The 22,000-nt window shown below is 49.9% G+C and overlaps 1 protein-coding gene across 1 annotated transcript in view; it reads left to right on the top strand.

Annotated features, from left to right (window-relative positions):
- Nucleotides 1–22,000, top strand: part of SSC4D (scavenger receptor cysteine rich family member with 4 domains) — a 307,544-nt gene that overhangs the window by 246,584 nt on the left and 38,960 nt on the right. Inside the window, exon 7 of the mRNA XM_078679653.1 lies at nucleotides 2,985–3,065. Within this exon, the coding sequence (XP_078535779.1) occupies nucleotides 2,985–3,065 (81 nt within the window). The remainder of the gene's footprint in view (nucleotides 1–2,984; nucleotides 3,066–22,000) is intronic.

The raw sequence follows: 22,000 nt of genomic DNA, 5'->3' as shown, positions 1-22,000 counted from the left end.
CTGCTGGTCTGTAAGGCCTGCTTTTCTGTTTGTTTCCCTACTGCCTGCTGCTCTCTGACTCTGCTGAAGCAGGGCTGGATTCTGCCTTCTTCCAAGTGATCTCCAAGGGCTTGTTGACTTCCCTCATGTTGCTTGAGACTCAGGGATATCAAAGGCTCTACCCCAGCTCCTGTGCCTGGCTCACTGGACGTGGACCACATACTTGCAACGCGCATTTCGCCCCATCTCCTGTCTGCGTGTAGCAGAACCGGCTCATCGACCCAGTTGTGGGAGTAAAATAGTCTTATCGCTCAACGCCTCTCGACTCTGGCCTCCATCTTTGGAACTGAAACATCACCCTCACTGCGTGGAGAAGTTCGACACATCTCTCTGCTTGCAACCAGTAAAGGTACTTTGTTCACTGGGGCCTGGTAGAGCCTGTATCTGTCTGGCCCCTAGCGTCAGGGCCGGACTGGCTACCGGGCAGTTATTTTGTTGATGGGGACCTGCGTGCGATTTGAAATAAAAATAGCAAAACGAATTTCGTTTAGCACACGCAGGGCCTCATCAACGAAATAAGCCCCCAGCACGGCAGCACACACAACTGCCCGGTAGCCAGTCCGGCCCTGCCTAGCGTGGTCAGCTAGAACTATGACTTTACCCAGGCCCAGCAAGACCTAAAGGAACCTTTTTAGGGCTACTTGCTTCTAAGCACTTTACAGCATTTATTGAAACTTTTAACCATTTGAGTTTTGTCATGTTGGTCTTGTTTTATTTAGAAAATCATACTTTATTTATCTAAACTGTTATGTAGTCTTTTTGGGATGTTTTCACTGTGTTACTGTATGAGGTATTGAACAAATGCTTTACACATTGCCTTATAAGTTAAGCCTGCCTGCTCTGTGCCAAGCTATCAGAGTGGGAGCACAGAATGATATAGATTGTGTGTGACTTACCCTGACTAGGATTTTGGTCCCTACTCAAACGGGGTGCATACCTCTGCCAACCGGAGACCCAGTTTCTAACAGGCATAATGGGGTAATCGCATGAATTTCTCGTAATGTGTAATACTAATTTACGTGTATTACAGCATAATTTAAATTTCACCCAGCTTTCATCATCTTCATCATTTAACTTTATTTCGGTTTGTTAATGAACCATAAAAGTACATTGAAAATACAAAAAACATTATCAGTTCAACCAGTGCACAGTTACATCTCAATTTGGGTATTTACATTAAATCAGTTATCGTGCGGTTTATAATATGACGATAAAAGCACTAAGACAATACAATCCATGAAATAACAGGGTTTAAAACACGTTAAAAAAGCTAAATGTTGGTGAGACAGAGCAGTCTACCTGCAATAGCAGGATACTACAAACGAATCAGTCTTCGTCTAATTAACCACATCGAAAACAAGAATTTGGAAATAGCAGTAACTATCAGTGCATTGGTATCAGCTTTTAAAATTCTAAAATAGTCTATATAATTCCTGACTCCTAGGTTCACACATAGCTGTATGATCCATTTTCTTCTGATAACAGAATAGACAGGACAAAACAAGATCACGTGGATTAAGGATTCATTTGGATCATTGCAACCTGGACAAGGACGAGCTAAACCCAATTTCCATTTGTCAGTATAAGAATGGAGGGGTAATGTACCATATCTGAACTGTAAAAACAGTTTTTTTGCTAAGACAGGTTCTATAATGTCTAGTTCTTTCTCAAAACTATAGACATTCTTAAAATCCAAAAAGCTGTTAGTGAGACTAGAAGGTCTGGCTGTTCGAAGAACCTCTTCTAGATTAAAATGTTTTATAAACTCAGCCAGGGTTCTCTTCGAGATGGATTTACATGTGTCCTCCGGGTTAGACCAGAGATTCTCCATGCCGATCCTAGACGCCTGCCCCCTTATAAAAGATAGCCACTTTATCCTCCCTACACCCGGGCGTGCCATCACGATCTTTAGTTCTTCTCTATAGCACTCAAGCTCCGGGACACTCCACAATCTACGCCAGTAGAGAAGCGGACGTGAGGCAATTACTTCTGCGATAGGCCTCAAGTTTGTATCCAACCTTAGTGGAAATAGGGGAGTATTAGTTGGTAAGGAGAGGAGCTGTCTAATAAATTTGTTCTCGGTTAGACTAATCTCGTTCGCTGGACAGTTCACCCAGCTTTAACAAAAGACAACAGTGGTGGCCTCAGGATTGAGGCTGATTTGGCAAGAATTGAGTGCACTTTATGATGGTTAATGCTGAATAAAGGTCAGTTCAGGTGGCCTTCGACGGGCTGTGGTACATCCTGCAACAACCTGCAACGATCAGTTCAGGTCTCAGCCATGTTCCTACCCTGTCAAAAACACAGTTGTGATTCTCCGCAGTGTTTAGCGAAATATGATTAACCTCAATTACTCAGTTCAAATGCTTCGCCCTAAGTTTACAAAGCTCTCTGGTCCCTAGTCTATCTTTTTGCTTAATCCATTTTAAAGATAATGTAAATCCTACTTGAATACAGCTTCTATCTTTTTTGCCGTTTGTAATCTGTAGAACGTGGCTTTTGCATCTGTCTCCATAAACTTCATAAAGCAAACTTCTTATCTATATTCTCACCTGCAGTGGCACCTACCTGGACATTGTGCCAATCGCTCACAGCCTCAAAGACATTTTTGGTGGCTCAACGCCATATAGATTCATTTAGTTGCCCATTAGTTTGACTTTTTTTCTCTACACCTACTACGAACAAAGAATTATAAAACAAAATGCATCAGAATGTTTTAAATGTAAATGCTCTCTAATACTTAGACTTCGTAGTCAGTTACTTTTTGAAGGATATGTTTTTCTGTTTCTGTTACTGGTGTGTTCACTTCTTTATTTTTATATATATTTCTTTATTTATATAATATACTTCAGTACATTGTCCAAAGGACTCTCTTCTTTTGTATTTTCATTAGTTTCTTACTCTGTAGTCACTGTGGATTAATTGCCAACTTTGTGTTGCTGCAGGTCTCCAGCCTTCAACGGTGGCACCAAGTACCACTTCAGTGGGCCCAAGTACCATGGAGACCCTCACAGACACCGCCACCGGTAAGGATGCCATGCACTCTGGGGTAGTTGAATTTGTAAACTGTTTATCCTGAATGGCGGGTGGGGTGATCAGAAGGACTGCTTAGAAGTACCTCACCACTATAACCGAATCACACAGTTTCACAGAATATATATGTGCCACTGAAACATATAGATTATTACCCTTGGGGTAGCTGTGTGCCTTATAAATGCAAATTCATATTCAAGATGTCCCTCTGTCTGTGCCAGTTTTAGAATTTTTGAGGCTATATATTGGGCCCCTTACTATTTTGAATGTATGTCCCTGTTTCTGCTAATTAAAGCTCTGTCTATGCTAAACAATACTGACTTTTATACACATGCAAAAGAAGTGAACAGCAAGCATTAATAACAAAAAACATTTTTTTAAGCTATTTTTTTGTCTTTCCAGAACATTTTGTATGTACAATTCACTTTCTAACCAGCCTGTTTCGTCCATTGTAGTAAATATTCATGTTGCGAGTGACTAGGCTGACAGTAGTGGACTAATGCTTAATATTAAATTAAGACATATGCAGATAGCGCTTGAAATTATTGTTGTTTGTATTTGCAAATTAGGCCCTCTTCTTCACAACTGGAAATCCTGCTGTAAAAGGGAAAATCAAATCACTGCTCTAAGAAGGTTCAACGTCCATCCAGTGAAATTTGATATGCTTTTTTTATCCTCTTTCCCAGCTTTGACCTGCCTCTCCTCTTTCTTTGTTTACACTCCTCTGGCTGGACAGTGACCTGGGACTCTGTAATATAAGAGACATGGGAGAGGCAGGGAGAAAGGAGAAAGAACAGTGTAGCAAGTGAGGTGAAATAAAGGAGGAAGAGCGATAGAGCCCAGAGATCAGGTAGATAAATGGGTGAGGCAGGTAGAGACTTAAGGTTAAGAGAGAAAGATGACATTGCCAGAATACATATGTGGTTGGTAGAAAGAGAAAATGGTAGGGAAAGATGTAAGTTTTCAGAGAGGAATAGAAAGGCAGATTGAGCTAAAGATAAGAAAAAAGCATTGTAGACAGAGGTATGGGGCACATTGAGGGAAAGAGAGGTAAGGTGGAGGAGTGAGTTAGAGATCGAGAGGGGTAAGGATAAACAGGTAGAGCGCCCAAGCAATGGTAGAAGTATTGAGTGATGCTAGAGAGAGTGGTGAGGTAAGAGGGACAACATGAGAGGAGGTATAGAAAAACAGCATAGGTGAAGAGAGTAGCGAGGTAGAATTAAAGGGCAGAAATAGAGAAAAAGTATAGAGAGACTAAAGATGAAGTAGAGAGAAAGAGGTGAGGTAGAGAAAAATAAGTGATATTGATATAGAGCTAGAGAGCGTGTGGTAGAGAGAGAGAATTGAGGCAGAGACAGAGAGCCGAGGTAAAGTGAACTATAGAAAGAGATGAGGTAGAGATACTGTGTTTAATTATAGAAGGAGGCACAGAGAAGAAGGTGAGGGAAAGTGATAGAGAAAAAGAGGTAGATGTAGAGAAAGAGAGACAACAAGAAAAGAGTAATGAACTGTGAGAGGTGAGGTTGAGGACACCGATACATCCAACTGCATGGGAACGAGAGAGTTAAGGTTTGACAGTCCGGGCATTCCACTAACGTTTGATGAAGGTGCACGCCCAGCTGTCAAAAATTTGTTTTTATAAATACCATTGTTTCACACTACTGCTAACACCATACCATTCAACAGTCAGGCAACCGATTGTAGTTCATAAAGGCTGTTTCAATAATCCCCTTATACTACTTGACAAAAGACAAACCTGATGTGGGTTCTGTCCATCACCCAGTGCTATACAAGTCCACAGCAATAAATCACCCACCACCACCTGAACAGGCATGGAATAAATGAAGAGATCTGTCATGAGCCGCTGTGAGTGCACCACTGCAGTCCACAAGAAGCTTCATACTACTTCTTGACATCTGACAATGGCAATCACATATGGGAGTGTTGCAGCAAAGTCTATCCCAGCAGATCTGTCCATCATTTCTCCCTCTGACCTATGTCTGTTCCGGATCGTTAACCTTAAACAAAATGTCACAGAATGGAAAACCCAGGGCAGTAACTAGTTAAGTGGACTATGATCCTAAGAAATAACATAAAGGAGCAGCTCAAAGCTTCCAGTGTACAGGACACCATAAACTGTACACCGATGTCTATGCCAGAATCAAGAAGAAACTCCTTTCCAAACTCTAAATCTTACCAAATGCTGCAGGCAGACAGATCCTAAATCAAATCAAATCAAATCAAGCATTTGTATAGCGCGCTACTCACCCGGAGGGTCTCAAGGCGCTTGGGGAGGGGGGGTCCGCTACTGCTCGAACAGCCAGGTCTTGAGCTGCCTCCTGAAGGCGAGGTGGTCCTGGGTCCGGCGGAGGTGCGTCGGGAGGGAGTTCCAGGTCTTGGCGGCGAGGTAGGAGAAGGACCTTCCCCCTGTGGTGGCCGGTCGATCGAAGCTGGCGTTTGGGAGCATAGAAATTGAGGCGGCTGTTGAGGTATCCTGGGCCTTGGTTGTGCAGGGCTTTGTGTGCGTGGGTGAGGAGACGGAAGGTGATTCTCTTGTTGACCGGGAGCCAGTGCAGGTCTCTCAGGTGTCCGGAGATGTGGTTGCGACGGGGGATGTCCAGGATGAGTCTTGCTGAGGTGTTCTGGATCCGCTGAAGTCTCTTCTGGAGTTTGGCGGTGGTTCCGGCGTAGAGGGGGTTGCCGTAGTCCAGTCGGCTGGTGACGAGGGCCTGGGTGACCGTCTTCCTAGTCTCGGTGGGGATACACCGGAAGATCTTGCGTAGCATGCGTAGGATGTTGAAGCACGACGAGGAGACGGCGTTGACTTGTCTGGTCATGGAGAGGGAGGAGTCCAGGATGAAGCCCAGGTTGCGTGCGTGGTCTGTTGGTTTGGGTGCGCTGCCTAGGGCGGGGGGCCACCAGGAGTCGTCCCAGGCGGAGGGTGAGGATCCCAGGATGAGGACTTCCGTCTTGTCCGAGTTCAGTTTCAGGCGGCTGTTCTTCATCCATTCGGCTACCTCTTTCATCCCTTCGTGTAGGTTGGCTCTGGCGGTGGCGGGGTCGTTGGTGAGGGAGAGGATCAGCTGGGTGTCGTCGGCATAGGAGATGATGTTGAGGTTGTGCTGGCGTGCGATGGCTGCGAGGGGACTCATGTAGACGTTGAAGAGGGTTGGGCTGAGCGAGGAGCCTTGAGGAACGCCGCAGATGACTTCGGTGGCTTCTGATCTGAACGGGGGGAGGCGGACTCTCTGTGTCCTTCCGGAGAGGAAGGAGATGGTCCACTCCAGTGCCTTCTCCTGGATTCCGACGTTGCTGAGGCGCTGTACTAGGGTACGGTGGCAGACAGTGTCGAAGGCCGCGGAGAGGTCTAGGAGGATGAGGGCCGCTGTTTCTCCGTTGTCGAGCAGAGCTCGGATGTCATCGGTGGCTGCGATCAGGGCGGTCTCGGTGCTGTGGTTGGCCCGGAAGCCAGACTGCGAGGGGTCGAGGGATCCGTTCGTCTCGAGGAAGGCGGCCAGCTGCTTGTTGACGGTCTTCTCGATGACTTTAGCGGGGAACGGGAGCAGCGAGATGGGTCGGTAGGTCTTGAGGTCGGAGGGGTCGGCTGATGGCTTCTTTAGTAGGGCGCTGAGTTCGGCGTGCTTCCAGTTCTCCGGGAAGGTGGCGGTGTTGAAGGAGGTGTTGATGATGTCCCGCAGGTGGGGTGCGATGACAGCGTCGGCCTTGTTGAAGACGTGGTGAGGGCAAGGGTCGGTCGGAGATCCAGAGTGGATGGAGTTCATCGTGCGGACGGTGTCTTCGGTGCTGATCGGGGTCCAGGTGCGGAGGGTGGTGGTGGGGGGCGGTGGGTTGGTCGTGGCGTGCGTCGGTTGAGTGCTGAAGCTGTTGTGTATGTCCGCGATCTTGTTGTGGAAGTAGGAGGCGAGGGAGTTGCAGAGGTCTTGTGAAGGGGTGATGTCGTTGTTTCCGGCATTGGGGTTGGAGAGCTCTTTGACGATGTGGAAGAGTTCCTTGCTGTTGTGTGCGTTGTTGTCCAGTCGTTCCTTGAATGCAGTTTTCTTGGTGGTGTGGATCAGTTGGTGGTGTTTTCGGGTGGCGAGCTTGAGGGCAGTCATGTTGTCCGGTGTTGGGTCTCTGCGCCAGGCTTTCTCAAGGGCTCTGCAGTTCTTCTTCGAGTTCTTGAGTTCGTCGGTGAACCATGGGGCTTTCTTGCTGCCGGGTCTGCTAGGCGGGGTCCTCAGAGGGGCGAGGTCGTCTGCGCAGTCGCTGATCCACTTCGTGAGGTTGGTGGCCGTTTGGCTGGGGTTCGTTGTGCTGGTGGGTGGGTTCTTGCTCAGGGAAGTTGCGAGCTGGTCGGCTGTGATCTTGTTCCAGCTTCTGCGTGCAACCTTTTGCTGTTGGTGGTGGATTGTGGTCCTTTTGAAGCTGAAGTGGACGCAGCTGTGGTCCGTCCAGTGGAGTCCGGTGGCGTGGCTGAAGGCGATGTCCTTGCTGGATGAGAAGACGGGGTCGAGTGTGTGTCCGGTGTAGTGGGTGGGGGTGGTCACCAGTTGCTTGAGTCCGAGGTTGGCGAGGTTGTCCAGCAGGGTGGTGGTGTTGCAGTCGTTGTTGTTCTCCAGGTGGAAGTTTAGGTCCCCGAGGAGGATGTAGTCAGCGGAGAGGAGGGCGTGCGGGCTGACGACGTCGGCGATGTCCTCGCTGAATTGTGTGCGTGGTCCCGGGGGTCTGTAGATGAGGGTGCCTCTGAGGGTGGTCTTGGGGTTGATGTGGATCTGGAAGTGCAGATGCTCGGCGGGTGCGAGGGTGTCGTCGGTGTTGGTCGTGATGCGGATGGAGTTCCTGTGGATGATGGCGATGCCTCCTCCTGTCTGGTTGACGCGGTCCCTCCGGATGATCTTGTAGCCGTCCGGGATGGCGATGGCGATGGCGATGTCGGGCGCTGAGGAGGCGTTCATCCAGGTTTCCGTGAGGAAGGCGACGTCTGGGGCTGTGGTGTCGAGCAGGTTCCAGAGCTCGACGGCGTGTCTGTGGACTGAGCGGGTGTTGAGCAGGATGCACTTCAGGTGGCTGCTGCTGTTGCTCGTCGAGGTCTTGGGCACTGCTGGAGTGGTGCAGGTCCGGATGCAGGTGAACTTGCAGGAGTTGCAGCAGAAGGATCCGTGGGTGCGTCTCGGGGTGGCTCGGTAGCAGCCCGGGAGTCTGCCGGCGTTGAGATCGTGGAGGTCGGTGGTGGCGTAGGTCCGGCGGGAGGGCTGGTGACTGCGGGAGCCAGGGGTCCGTGCGGTGGGCGCGGGCCAGGCGCGGACGGGCGCAGACGGGCTTACCTTTGGCGCACCTTCGGCGCTCAATCGGCGCTCCCGCTGCGCGGTCGCTCTGGGGGCATCATAAGAAGGGAGCCGGCAGGGCGGGTCAGCTGGGAGGCGGGAGCATGGGATCCAATCGGCTGGCAGGGGGGCGGGGCAGCAGGCAGGCAGCGGCGGGAAAACGAGTGCGGGCTTGGCGGGCGGCCCTGCGGCGGCTGGGGTGCTCGCTGATGGAGAAGGCAGGCAGGCACAGCAGCAGAAGGCAGGAGGCAGGAGCAGGAGGTCCTGGGAGCGTGGGGGTGACCAGGCCGAGGCGCAGTGGTCACTCCCGAGGCGGAGATGGGTTCCCCTTAAGAAGGGAGCCGGGAGGGCGGGTCAGCTGGGAGGCGGGAGCGTGGGATCCAATCGGCTGGCGGGGGGCGGGGCCGCAGGCAGGCAGCGGCGGGAAAGCGAGTGCGGGCTTGGCGGGCGGCCCTGCGGCGGCTGGGGCGCTCGCTGATGGAGAAGGCAGGCAGGCACAGCAGCAGAAGGCAGGAGGCAGGAGCAGGAGGTCCTGGGAGCGTGGGGGTGACCACGCCGAGGCGCAGTGGTCACTCCCGAGGCGGAGACGGGTTCCCCTTAAGAAGGGAGCCGGGAGGGCGGGTCAGCTGGGAGGCGGGAGCGTGGGAATCAATCGGCTGGCGGGGGGGCGGGGCCGCAGGCAGCGGCGGGAAAGCGAGTGCGGGCTTGGCGGGCGGCCCTGCGGCGGCTGGGGCGCTCGCTGATGGAGATGGCAGGCAGGCACAGCAGCAGAAGGCAGGAGCAGGAGGTCCTGGGAGCGTGGGGGTGACCAGGCCGAGGCGCAGTGGTCACTCCCGAGGCGGAGATGGGTTCCCCTTAAGAAGGGAGCCGGGAGGGCGGGTCAGCTGGGAGGCGGGAGCGTGGGATCCAATCGGCTGGCGGGGGGGCAGGGCCGCAGGCAGGCAGCGCCGGGAAAGCGAGAGCGATCCTAGACATCTCCCGTCACAACCACATCACCCAACACCGGCTCAATCTCCACTGGCTCCCCATCGAAAAAAGAATAACCTTCAAGCTACTCACTCTCACATACAAGGCCCTCCAAAACATCGGACAAGCATACCTAAACAACTGCCTCGCCTTCCATGCACCCAAGAGAAACATCCAATCAGCCAACCTCTCTGGCCACCATCTCAGACATCTACAAGAACAGAACGGGAGGAAGGTCCTTGTCCTACCTCGCAGCACAGACCTGGAACAACCTCCCCCTCTACCTCTGGCAAAGCCCTACACTGCTCCAGTTCAGGAAGGATCTCAAGTCCTGGTTCTTCGGATGACCCCAGCACTCAACTGAGTCCCCCCCACCCCCTGCGCCCTGAGACCCTTGCGTTTGAGTAGCTGCGCTTTACAAACCCGTGATTGATTGACTGATATTGCACACTTCTTAATGCATCATACCTCTAAGCGCTGCATCCCATAACACGTTAACTGCACTTTCGTGGTCCTCAGGCTCAACGTGGAAACACTTCCCACATAGGATCTAAACAAAGACAATACCCTTCCAAACACATAGCATGTGCAGTGTAGCATGCAACCACATAGCAGGCACAGTGTAGAATGCTGCCTACGTAGGTATGTTCCTCGGGGATAGGGGTAGGGGTAGTAAGTGCTTTATAAATGTTTCAATACACTACAATGCAACTGCCGGGCTTCCTGAGACTGTCAAGGTTTTAGAGGGCCTTTAGGAGCGGGAAGGGGTGAAGGCAATATCAGTTTTGTGCCTTTATTCTCTTTCTGTTTTATCTTTACTTTGGTTTCTTTATTATTAATTGCAGACATTTACACCTAAGACAATAGTATGTTAGCTTTAATATCTATAATTGATAACGTAAAGGCACAGATAGTTTGGCTATTCACTGTATATTCATTCTGTCCATTGTAGTGTTCACAGCACGATCTGAAATTTCTCAAATTTGTACAACAAGCTACTCAATGGAACTCTGTGTTTCTCAGAAAATGTTTATAATGGGCATTAACAATAATTATCTCATCAATTAAAAGTGAATAATTTGCACGTGTCTCCAAAAAGGAGTACCAAATTATATTTCACTATGCTAAAACATTCTGATTAAATGCGGAACAAGAATGAAATGCGCAAAATATATTAACTATTAACTTGCTATGATTACCTCAAAGGAAGGAACATTCAAGGTAGGGAGACAAATATTTACGTGGTACAAGCATCACATTTCCGATCCCGTCAAGTAAAAAGAATATACCCTTTTGACTTCGACTTTATTTTTTTTTTTACATTGTCCTTCTTCCTGAGGCGGCAACACACATTTTTGTAGAATTAATGACATTTTATGAAACCAACTTTGCACATATGAAGGACTGCTGAATTATTAATTTGAATAGTTTCAAAGTTGCTTAGTTTTCTCTATTGGCTTAAGCCGGGACGCTTACTCTGGAAACAGCTGTTCGTGCTCTATAAATATATTTACATTCATTCATTCGATTCATTTAATCGAAAATAGATCTTGTGGTTTGGCTGAATGAATAAGTCCTGCTCGCTGAGCCATCCCTGCTTCAGGCTTGTAATTCAGAAAAGGTGTGTTTAGCATTCCTTTCCAGGATGGGGTGGGTCACGTCGCGTGGATGGTCCCAGGGAGTGAACCCCATAGCTTGTAAGGTGAGCTATACTGTTCTGCAGTCTCTACGTCCAGGTGCTCTGCCCACCTTCTGATGCTCTCTGTTGTGGGGTATTTGGAGGGGGTGAAGTATGATTTTATCAGAGGACTGTAAGAAGAGTTTAGAACCTATTGTTTTACTTGGTTGCAAGGATGTTTGAGGATAGGTTTGGCCTTTCCAGTATCGACTTTTATAGTTTCTTTTAAATAAAGGTGAAACTTTCAAAACTCATGCTCACCAAACATTCATCTCTACCGCAAAGTGTGGCACGTTGGCTACATTCAGGGCATATCGCCTCTAAAATCTGTAAATTCTCATCAGAACCGTACACAGCACACCCATCAATACTATGCCCCAAATGGGCTAAACCGGGGGTCTCCAACCTGTTCTAGAATAGGAGCTACTTCTATTTAATAAAAATCACTCCGAGTAACTAATATTAGTAGTGTTGAAATAGTGACCACATTAGGCTGAGCAGCCAGCAGTAACGGAAAACACGCATTTGCAATACAAATAGGTCTCGCAACTGCGAGTTTTGGAGCTATTGGTATTATAAATGGCAATGCCTTTTATTTACGTGTTAGTTTATTAAACATAAATAAAAGGCATTGTCATTTACAATGCCAATAGGTTAAACTCTTACAAATGCGAGACCTATTGCATTGCAAATGCTTGTTTTATAATACCAAAGTGTGCATCTTACAAAAGCTCTCCCTGGGAGGCGAGAGATGGGAGGGCCAGTCTTGTCTCTGTGATCTGGTGCTGCAACCACTGCTAGCCTCCACATCCCAGAGAGCTGTTGACACCCGAACCCAGTGAAAGGGTGTGCATATAGGGAGCCCCTCCAGACCTCTGGGTCACATTACATGTTACAGAGGGCCTTAAGTGCACATGCATTAACAATCTCATAATGCTTGATTGAAGTTGGATCTTTATGTTGCAGTAGATAAGGCACGCCCCAAACGCCCACTTACATCTGGAAGAGGGAAGAACCAGGCCAAAGAATTCACAAAAGAAAAGCAAATGGAATCCAGCTTCAAGAATAAAAAAAACAGAGAACAAGTTGGTGATGAACGCAGCAAACCATATGAAAACAATGTGCCATGCTCATCTTTCTCTTGCGATTGTATCCTTTATATATATTTTCAAACGGAAACTGTCATCACATGGAAAATTCATGCTTCATCTTGGATTGGAACCTCTAATAGTGTTCTCTGGAGAATCCACCAACTTGGGAAGGGAAGTTCATAGGCGTGACTACACTTAGAACCATGGCAGCGGCAAAACAATCCAAGAAGATCAAGTTGGGCATCCTTTGCCCCTACCAGATTCTGCAGCTCCCCGGCCACCCATGCTGGCTGATGCCTCCATGGTATTGTGGAACACTCCTTTAAGTGATTGCGATCACATAACCGTCAGTGCAGCCCAAGTCTATATAGCAGCCCCTATGCGCTGGGGCCGGCATCCAACAACCAGTCTTCTGAATCGGCGCTGCTCACCCTGTCCGCCTCGGACTGCAGACAGTCTTCAGTAAGTCTTGGCAGTCTTTCTATCCTCATTGCAAGCACTGACCTAAAGAAGCAGCTCAATAGAGAGCAAATGTTCAGGCCATAAATGGACTGTTGAGCTTCTCTTAACCCAGGCTCATGTGCAAACAGTCTACATGGTGTCCTCATTCATGATGCTTGACATTGCCAGCACGCAATGGCTATTCTGTGAGCTGGCACAAAGTGGGAATGACAATGACAATAACGCGAGTGGCTGAAAGGGACTGACCCATTGTGGAAAAAATACAAACTGGGGGGCACTACCAACCAGAATATAAGATCCTTAATTATTGCCCGGCGATGTCGCCTCTTGAACCCACAAAGAAGTTAAACTATTGAAGAGGCAGGCGCTGGAGACTGGAAGGCAGGAAACAAGGTTTTTATTCGCTCCGGAGGAGAACACAACGAAAACGGACAGAAGGTATCGTTCTGAGGTGCTCTAACTGCATCCCTGAGGCCTGGCCTCTTATACACAAGTTTATCTCTTTATTACATGTAACACATTCTCGTTGATACTTTGATGTACGGAAAGACATCCTCAGAATCCCCCCTTCCCAGCCCGTTCCCATGCAAGGCTACAGTGGAAGTCCCCGCCCCGTTCACAGCAGGTGATGATCATCGCGCAGCTGGATATTCCGCCGATTCACGGAGTGTGCGGGTTTCGATCGGATCTCGTGGGATGGGGGGGGGCTTTGATCATCTCGGGGGTCCTTTGAGGAGGGAAGCTTCCTATTGTATGGGGAGGGGCAAGAGATTGGTATCGGCAGAGCTAGGTGTCGGCCTGGGAACGGGGAAGACAAACGGGCACACGGGGAAAAGGGGTTTGCATCAAAAGGGCCGGAGGTCATGACGGGGAAGCAGGGAGGTGTCGCGCTGGGAACAGGATGAGGGCCTGGGGCAGAGCAGCGCCGAAGAGGGGTTTATGACTCAAGGCAGGTGCAAGCAGGGGGGGGTTGCCAGCGAAGTTAGGAGAGAGAGAGAGAGACGCGCTGGCTCTCGGCGAGAGCAGGGAAGCCATGGTGTCCAAAATGGCGGCTGTTTTACGCGCACAAAAGGTTTAAGGAGAGCAAGAGGGCGCCGATAATGTTGACGGTTTTCAGCCTAACCTTTAACAGTCCTCCCTTTTCAACATATCTAGCCAACTTGCTTACTCAATGTCAATTTTCATCAAATTCCTAACTTCGGTATCATATAATGCCCTCATATGTTCGCTTCCAATGTCCACAGTTTTGGGAAAAATACAACTCGCACATAAAGAACACATAGGTGGCAAACATTGAATTCCTAAGCATAGGCCACATATTACAACTACGGGAATCAGGATAATGGTGAGCAGTCTCCAGCCCCAGCTTTTGACGGTGTCCCAGAACCAACCACCAAGCGACCATTCTTCTTGCTCTTGGTGAACTTCCGAAGAGAGTCTGTGAAGATGTTCGATGGCTTTGTACACTGAGGGTGAGTTGTCCGGTATGTATGTACAACAGCTGGCCCCAATAATGCGGCATGCTCCTCCACGGTCCGCCAGAACCACATCTAGAACGAGGCGGTTCTGAAGAGCCACCAAACGGACCGCTTGGAGCTCGGCAGTGTTGTTGGCAAAGATGCCCGCTGTGATGTTCATGGTTGTCTCGACTGCCTGAGTCAAATGTCGGATGGCACGGCTGTTTGCCATCGGGCCCCAGAGGGGGACGAGTCCTTTCATGGCATCGAGGAACTGTGCCCCTGTTGAGTCGGCTTGCTCAACGTCTTTGGCTCGTTTTTGTCTGTGGTGATTCGCTGGGGCCACATAAGTTGGAGGAAGGACGAAGGAGATGTAGCAAGTGCCCCCCCAGCCTTTGGGGAGCCAGGTGTAGGCCTTCGTGCCACAGATGAAATACATGTTTGGGGATGACACAAAGGAAGGTGGATCCGCGGAGTCCAAAGTTCTGGTAAAGCGGCAAGCGCTACGACCCACCAGCTGTGTCCCAAGTCCTTCTACACACATGTGGCCTGTGACGTTGATGACCGTCAGGGCCACAGTCAGAGTGGCAGCCGTTCGTTTCCGCAGATAGGAGAAGGTGGGTCTGGTTGGATTGTTGAACACCTGCATTTCGATTCGTTCTTTGGCCGGAATGTCCATTTGGATTGAGTCGCTGGGGGTCAGCGGGCAGAAGTGTGTCTTTGTCTTGTTTCGCCCGGCCCCATGAGAAGAATGTGCTGCAGCTCTGCTGGAGGTGGCATTTCCCGTATAGCTCTCTTGCAAGAGGATCAGCCAGGCAAGGCAGGAGCCGTGGACGGAGAAGGGTGAAGGGATGAATGGTATAGAATGTCCAGTGGCATGGGGTAGCAACCCACAGATCCAGCAGTTGGTGGCGTTGGTGGCAAGATTGTGCTGGTGAAGTAGTTGCACGAAAGAGTTGTTCCAAAACTCCTTTCGCCTCTCTCTTAGTTGAGGAGAGAGCGAAATTAGATAATGTTCCTTCATGGTGGTAGGCTGAGCAGTGGTTAGGAATGTTTCGTGAGCAGGTGCGTGTTCTTCCATAATCCAGAGCGTAGTCATAAGGAGAAAACAGAGGAGGATTACGATGAAGAGTGCAATTGTCTTTGAGCTATGGAGTCTGTCTGTTCTCGGATTTCTGTAGTGGGTATTTCCTGTTGTCTCAGTCGGCTTCTTGTTTGGCGCTTCCATCATCTTCTTATCTGGCGCTTCCATCATCTTCGTCTTCAAGGTGCTCGGTAGTGGGCAGGACCACAGACTTAGTTTTAGCTTCTCTTCAGGTAACCCTTGGTAGTTTGGGTCACCGTTCTGAGATTCTTTAACCTAGTCCGTGGCCTACTTAGCCGAAGCTCCCTCCTTTCGACGCAGGAAATACCCTTCTCGAGATGGCACAGTGGGGTCAGGATGTTTTGAAAGTTCAAGTGTCTCTGTATCAGGGTAGCAGTTCAACGATGGTCGGTCCTGGTTCAGGAGCTCTTCTTGGGTGTTGACGGTGTCTGTCGTGGCCAGGGCTGGAGAGACCTTTTTGCAGTGATGAGCGTGCAGCCAGTGTTTCTTCCCCTCCACTCGAAGTGCGGTCCGAGTGGTGATCAGCACTTGCCAGGGGCCCGTCCACCGGGGTTCCAAACTCTTTGATCGCTGAAAGTTTCGGATCAGCACGAAGTCCCCCGGCTGGATGGCGTGACCCGGACCCCTGGAAGCATCGGGGATGGCCTGCTGCACCTGCTGATGAAGGACAGACAAAGTTTCAGTCAATTTGTACAGATAATCAGACATTAGGACATCCGGAACGTCATGAATGGACGTTGGTTTCGGGGCAGACCAGACGCTCATGGGTCGACCGAAGACAACTTCATACGGGGTTAAGTGATGTCGGGTGGGGGTAGAGCGCATCGATAGCAATGCCAATGGGAGGGCGTCTGGCCATTTCAGGCCCGTCGTAGCCACTATTTTGGCCAGTTTAAGCTTTAGTGTGGCGTTGTGTCGTTCGACAAGCCCAGCAGATTGAGGGTGGAAGACTGCGTGGAATTTCTGTTTGATACCCAGCCCATTTAGGATGAGCTGGATAACGTTGGCTACAAAGTGGGGGCCATTATCACTCCATAAAACACGACAGAGGCCATAACGGGGGAAAAACTCCTTTAACAGGACCTTTGCGGTGGCCATAGCGGTGTTGTCACGGGTTGGATATGCTTCCACCCATTTGCTAAATGCGCACACCACGACAAGTACATATTTCAGGCCTTGGCATCTGTCTAGCTGGATGTAGTCCATCTGCAGGACTTCAAATGGGTGGTTTGGGACCCCAAATCCCCCCCGGGGTACTACAGTTCCCTTCCCGGGGTTGTGTTGCAGGCATATTAAGCATTGTTGGACCAGGCGTTTGGCGGAATCTGGGATCTTGTCATTGTGCCAAACCCTGGAGACAAGTTCGATCATGGGGGCTGATCCTATGTGGGCAGGGGAGTGTGCCATGGTTAATATGGGAATCAAGTATGAATCAGGTAGCAACCATCTGTTCGTGTCTTTTGTCCGCCAGCAGCCTTCATCGTCTTTCAATCCCACCCGTGCCCATTCAGTCAATTCGTGTTGTGTGCTAGCCGTTTGTATGTCTCTAATTGTGTCCTTGGCGTCAGTCCAGTTTTCTGCTTGTGACCTGGTCACGTACATACGTGTTGTCGTTCTATTTACAGCTGTCGTTCGGGCGGTGATGTCGGCTAGTGCATTTCCCTGTCCAATAATGTCTGTCACCTTCTTGTGTGCCTGGCATTTGATAACGGCAAGTTTGTTGGGGAGGAGGACAGCTTCGATTAAGGCGGAGACTAAATCCCCGTGCAGAATGGGTGTGCCGTGTGAGGTCAAGTATCCTCTCTCCCTCCAGAGGAGCCCAAAATGGTGAACCACCCCGAAGGCATACTGGCTGTCGGTGTAAATGTTCGCCGTGGTTCCTGTTGCCAGGATGCAGGCTCTCGTCAAAGCAATCAGTTCCGCTGCCTGGGCAGATCGCTGGGTGATGCGGGCTGTTTCTACTACAGTTCGAGCCGTGGTGACTGCATAGGCAGCGGAAGTGGTACCATCGGAGAGTTTGATGCAAGAACCGTCCACCCACAACTCCCCGTCGGGGTCAGGGAAAGCTGTGTCTCTGAGATCGACCCTACTCCTGGTCTGTTCGTCCGTAAGAGTCACGCAGTCATGTACGGGGTGCACATTGGGGTCGTTCTCTGGCAAGGGTAACAGAGTTGCTGGGTTCAGTGTGGTGCATCTTTTCAGGGTGATATGGGGGGCAAGCAAGGTTAGTTCGTATCCAGTCAGTCGTGCACTCGTCAGATGTTGCGTCTTGGTTTGGTTCAGGAGGGTGTCGACTGCATGGGGTACCAGTACCGTGAGGGAATTCGAGAGTACAATCCCCTCACTCTGTCGGATAGAGACTGCAGCAGCAGCTACAGCTCGAAGGCAGGCAGGCAAGGCTCTGGCGACAGGGTCAAGAGTGGCAGAGAAGTAAGCGCACGGTCGTTGCTTAGGACCGATGGCCTGGGTCAGGACAGATAAAGCGCACCCCTCCCTTTCGTGAGTGTAAAGGGAGAAGGGCTTTCTGTAATCAGGGGTACCCAGGACAGGGGCTGAGCAAAGGGCATCTCGTAGTTCTGTGAAGGAGGTTTGACACTCAGGAGTCCAAGGGAGTGGGAAAGGGACGTCTTTGTTTAGGAGAGAGAGCAGTGGTTTTACAACGAGGCTGAAGTTTGGCAACCATTGTCGGCAGAAGGAGGTGAGGCCTAATAGGGAGCGAACCTGCTTCTGGGTTTTAGGGACAGGGGTGTCTAGAATGGTCTGGATTCGATCAGGGGTGAGTTTCCGTCCATCTTTGGACAGAAGGTGACCCAGGTAAGTGACCTGGGGTAGGCAGAATTGCAACTTCTTCTTGGAGACCTTGTGGCCATTTTCCGCAAGGAAGTGCAAGAGTTGAATGGTGGCGGTAACCGCTAGAGGGGTGGTGTCGGCTGCCAAAAGGATGTCATCGACATATTGTACCAACACCACCCCGTCGGGTAACCGGACTTGGTCTAGTTGCCTTTTGAGGGCCTGGCTGTAGATGCTAGGGCTCTCCGTGTAGCCTTGAGGGGCTCGGCAAAACCTATATGAGCGGGATTTTAGGGTAAAGCCGAAGAGATATCGGCTGTCTGGGTGGATGGGGATGGAGAAGAATGCGTTCTTGAGGTCGATGACGGAAAAGGTGGTGGCAGTGGATGGAATCAAGGTCAGGATGGTGGTGATGTCTGAGACCACAGGGTACTGGGGTACCACCACTTTGTTGATCTCTCGGAGGTCGATGATGAAACGGTATGCTTTCTCATCTCCCTCTCCCTGCTTCTTGATAATGGGCAAGATAGGGCTGTTGCAAACGTTGCTAACCACTTCCTCTACCACTCCTGCGTCTATCAGTGACTGGATAATCATTACCAATGCCTTCTCGCCCTCTGGCGATATCCGATATTGTGGGAGTTTTGGGAGTGTTGCGTCTGGTCGGACAGTAATGTGCACTGGGTCAATTAACATACGCCCTACGTCCGAATCCGCTTTGGCCCACAGATACGGAGGTAGGGTGTCAAGCAGGGACGCGTCGACGTCGGTGATGGAAAACATGTGTCGGGGGGAACAATGTTTAAGCAGAACGGGGTTGTCGTAAAGAAACACTCGAACTCCATCTTGAGAACACCTAATCGTCGCTCGGAAGTGTTTCAGTAAGTCAAGTCCCATAATGGCGTCGGGGCTATTGGAGGAAAGCAAGAACGTGGTGTCGGTGGTGTTGTTTTCTACGTCAAAGAGAATCGGGGCAGACAAAGGGTTGGTGGAGGGCGTTCCATCGAAACCTGTCGATGTTATGAGTGAGCCAGACAAGGGTGCCCTTGGAATCAGTCGTTTAGATAACGCACTACGTGTTGCGCCAGTGTCTACCAGAAATGGAGACTTGGTACCCAGGACCTTAGCAGTGACATAAGGGCCCTGCTGGTCAACATAGAGCTCGACTGGATCCCTCCCTCGCCCTTGGCTGTCCTATGCAAAGGTGTGAGTGTCGTCATAGTCAGATTGTTGATATTGGTTCTGTCTGGGTCGATCGAACGTATTCGGTCTGCTTGATCTGTCATTAGTCGCGTCATTTGGGGGCCCTCGTTGTGGTCCCTTAGGTCTCGGTCCGTTTGCTACATCCCTGGGGTCTCTGTTCCTGATCATTTCCAGGAGAACTGGGCACTGGGATTTCCAATGGCCAGTCCCTTTGCAGAAAGCGCACTGGTCATCTCTAAGGTCTGTGCGTCCACTGTAGGGAGTCAGAGTGCGGTCCTGGGGAAATGCAGTCTTAGGGACGTTTGTCTGGTAGTTTCCCCGGTATTGGTCTCGTCCTATAGTCACCCCTTGCAGTTTGGCAATCATCACCCTCTCTTTTAAGTCTTTCTTCTTTTTCTCTGTCGCCCTATCGTTTTCATTTTTCTGATGCTCATAATATTGGGCCATTTGGAGAATCGCTGTAGGTTTGGAGGCTGCCCAACTACTCTCGCTGGCCTGTAGTTTCTGGGAGATGTCCAATGATAGGCCCTTAACATAATTCTGGACAAACAGATGGTGTCCGGTTGCAGTGGTCATGTCCTGGCCGCTGTAATCGGAGAACACCGTTTCAAACCGGGAGAAGTATTCCGATACATCCTCCTGGGGTTTTTGGCGACAGGCTGTTACTATCGACCAGTCCACTTTCTTTTCTGGGATTAGGGTTTTTAATTTCTCTACAATTTTATCTGGGAGGTCTAGAATGGATTTCAACGGCTTTTGTCCTGGTCCCCGTTGTTTGTCCAAGTCATCGAGTTGTGACCAGGTATGTCCGAACAGCTCAAGGTGGTCGACTTTCCGGATTTGCTTCCACACATCAGCTGGTAGACATAACCCGAAGAACAAGTCGATGTCAGCCAGGGTCATGATAGTTGAACCCAGGGCTGTACCCAATTCAGTATAGAAGGCAGTGGGGTTTTTACGTAGGTCGGGTAGAGATTTCCGGAATGTCAGTATCTCTTGCCGGTCCCATGGCTGGTAGACCCAGTTGTATACTACCCTTCCCTTTGCATCTTGGTTGTTTGCATCATCGTGAGTCCCTGTACCTCGAGGGGGAACCCAGTAAGGGGCAGCCTCACGTATCGGCATCATGGTGTTAGATTGCTCGGTTGGTGGTTCGGTCACCACGGGGGCCGCGGATTTAGCTCCCGGCTTTCGTTCAGTGAGGTGGCGGAAAACCTCAAGCGTACGCGTAAGGAGGTCCGACACATCACACTCGCCCTCATCTCCGATATCGACCTTCCGGTACAGAGTCCTTAGGCTCTCGGGACCTTTGTCTCGATATCGGTCCTCGTATGCATTAAAGACATGATAACACAGTCGTACGGTAAAATGTCGTCTGTGACTCCCTGTATACGAGCTGAACATATCTGTGATGTACTCTTCATCATCCTTCCTTTCTACCAGTGTCCTTGCTATTTTGTCGATCCCCGCTCGCTCATCTTTGTCTAGCCTGTTTGTTCTTGCAAGGCCAGCCCCTCGAGTCTCATGCTCGTTTAACGTTGTTGTTGATGCGGGTTTTAATACAAGGGGTTCGGCTGGCACAGAGGCCATTGGGGCCGACGCTGTGGCGGTACCTTCGTTTGTACCTGGGGGTGGCGCGTGCTGCGCCAAGGGTTGAGAAGGGGCATATGGAGGGGGCATGTAGATGATAGGGGGACCTAACAGCAGGTCCTCATTGGCTTGTCGTTTCGAGGGTAAATCAGGGTAGAGCATGGAGGGGGTTCTAACCGGACACTGGCTTGGCGTTTCCCTTTCTAGTTTCTGTTTAGCTTTCTCTCTTTCCTCTATCTCCTTTTTTAGTTTCTGAGCAGCTAGGTGGGCTGCTTTTTGCAGCTCTTTTTCCAACCTACTCTCAGTTTTCTTTTTACGCTGTTCAGTTTCTTTTCGCCACATGCCGAAGCTATCAAGCATAGTAGGTGTTGTCTTGTTTTTACCTAGGGCAGTTTCTAGCGTTTTTATTTTATCATCATCGAAGGATCCTATCAGGGGCCATTGACTTTCTTGACCCTGTTTTGTATATTTATGCCATAGTTTACTATAGGCAATAGCGGTCAATCCATGCTTCATGAACATGTCCTTATTAGGGGTGCCTTCCAGTGGGGCTGGATGGTCCATCTCTAATAAGCGGTCCGGGCTAAACAGGCTACTAATCAGTGGGGAGAAGACAGACATGACGGCTCGTAACGAGGGACTAAAAAAAGTCAGCACTGCCTATCTTATCACTAGGTGCAAAGACTAGACAGAATATTTCTATTCTACGTTGTTTGCAGGCAGTGAATACCTCATGGATCACAATAACCAAAGACCAATAAATAACAATGGGGAGAATGAGTAGGTCCGCAAAGATCTGCGTTACCTACCTTTTTCACTATCTGCAAAAAGGGTGGTCTCTTCCCTGTTTGCAGACAGGGAATCTCCAGGAAACAATAATTTTGCGAACAACAGTTCAGTTTCAAGCAATTATAGGGTGGGGGAGAAAAAAATAAGCACGGCTGCTACCCTACCTATCCTCCACTGCTTGCAAAGAGAGAGACCTTTGTTTCTCCGTTTGCAGACAGTGAATCCCTCATAGATCAAGATAACAAAAGACCGATAAATAACAATGGGGAGAATGAGTAGGTCCGCAAAGATCTGCGTTACCTACCCTTTTCACTATCTGCAAAAAGGGTGGTCTCTTCCCTGTTTGCAGACAGGGAATCTCCAGGAAACAATAGTTTGTGAACAACAGCTCAGTTTCAGGTGATTATTGAGTGGGGGAGAAAAATAAGCACGGTTGTCTGCCCTACCTATCCTCCACTGCTTGCAAAGAGAGA

This window comes from Lissotriton helveticus, chromosome 3_1 (genome assembly GCF_964261635.1).
Source record: "Lissotriton helveticus chromosome 3_1, aLisHel1.1, whole genome shotgun sequence".
NCBI classification, from domain to species: domain Eukaryota; kingdom Metazoa; phylum Chordata; class Amphibia; order Caudata; family Salamandridae; genus Lissotriton; species Lissotriton helveticus.
This window is presented reverse-complemented; position numbering and strand designations above follow the sequence as displayed.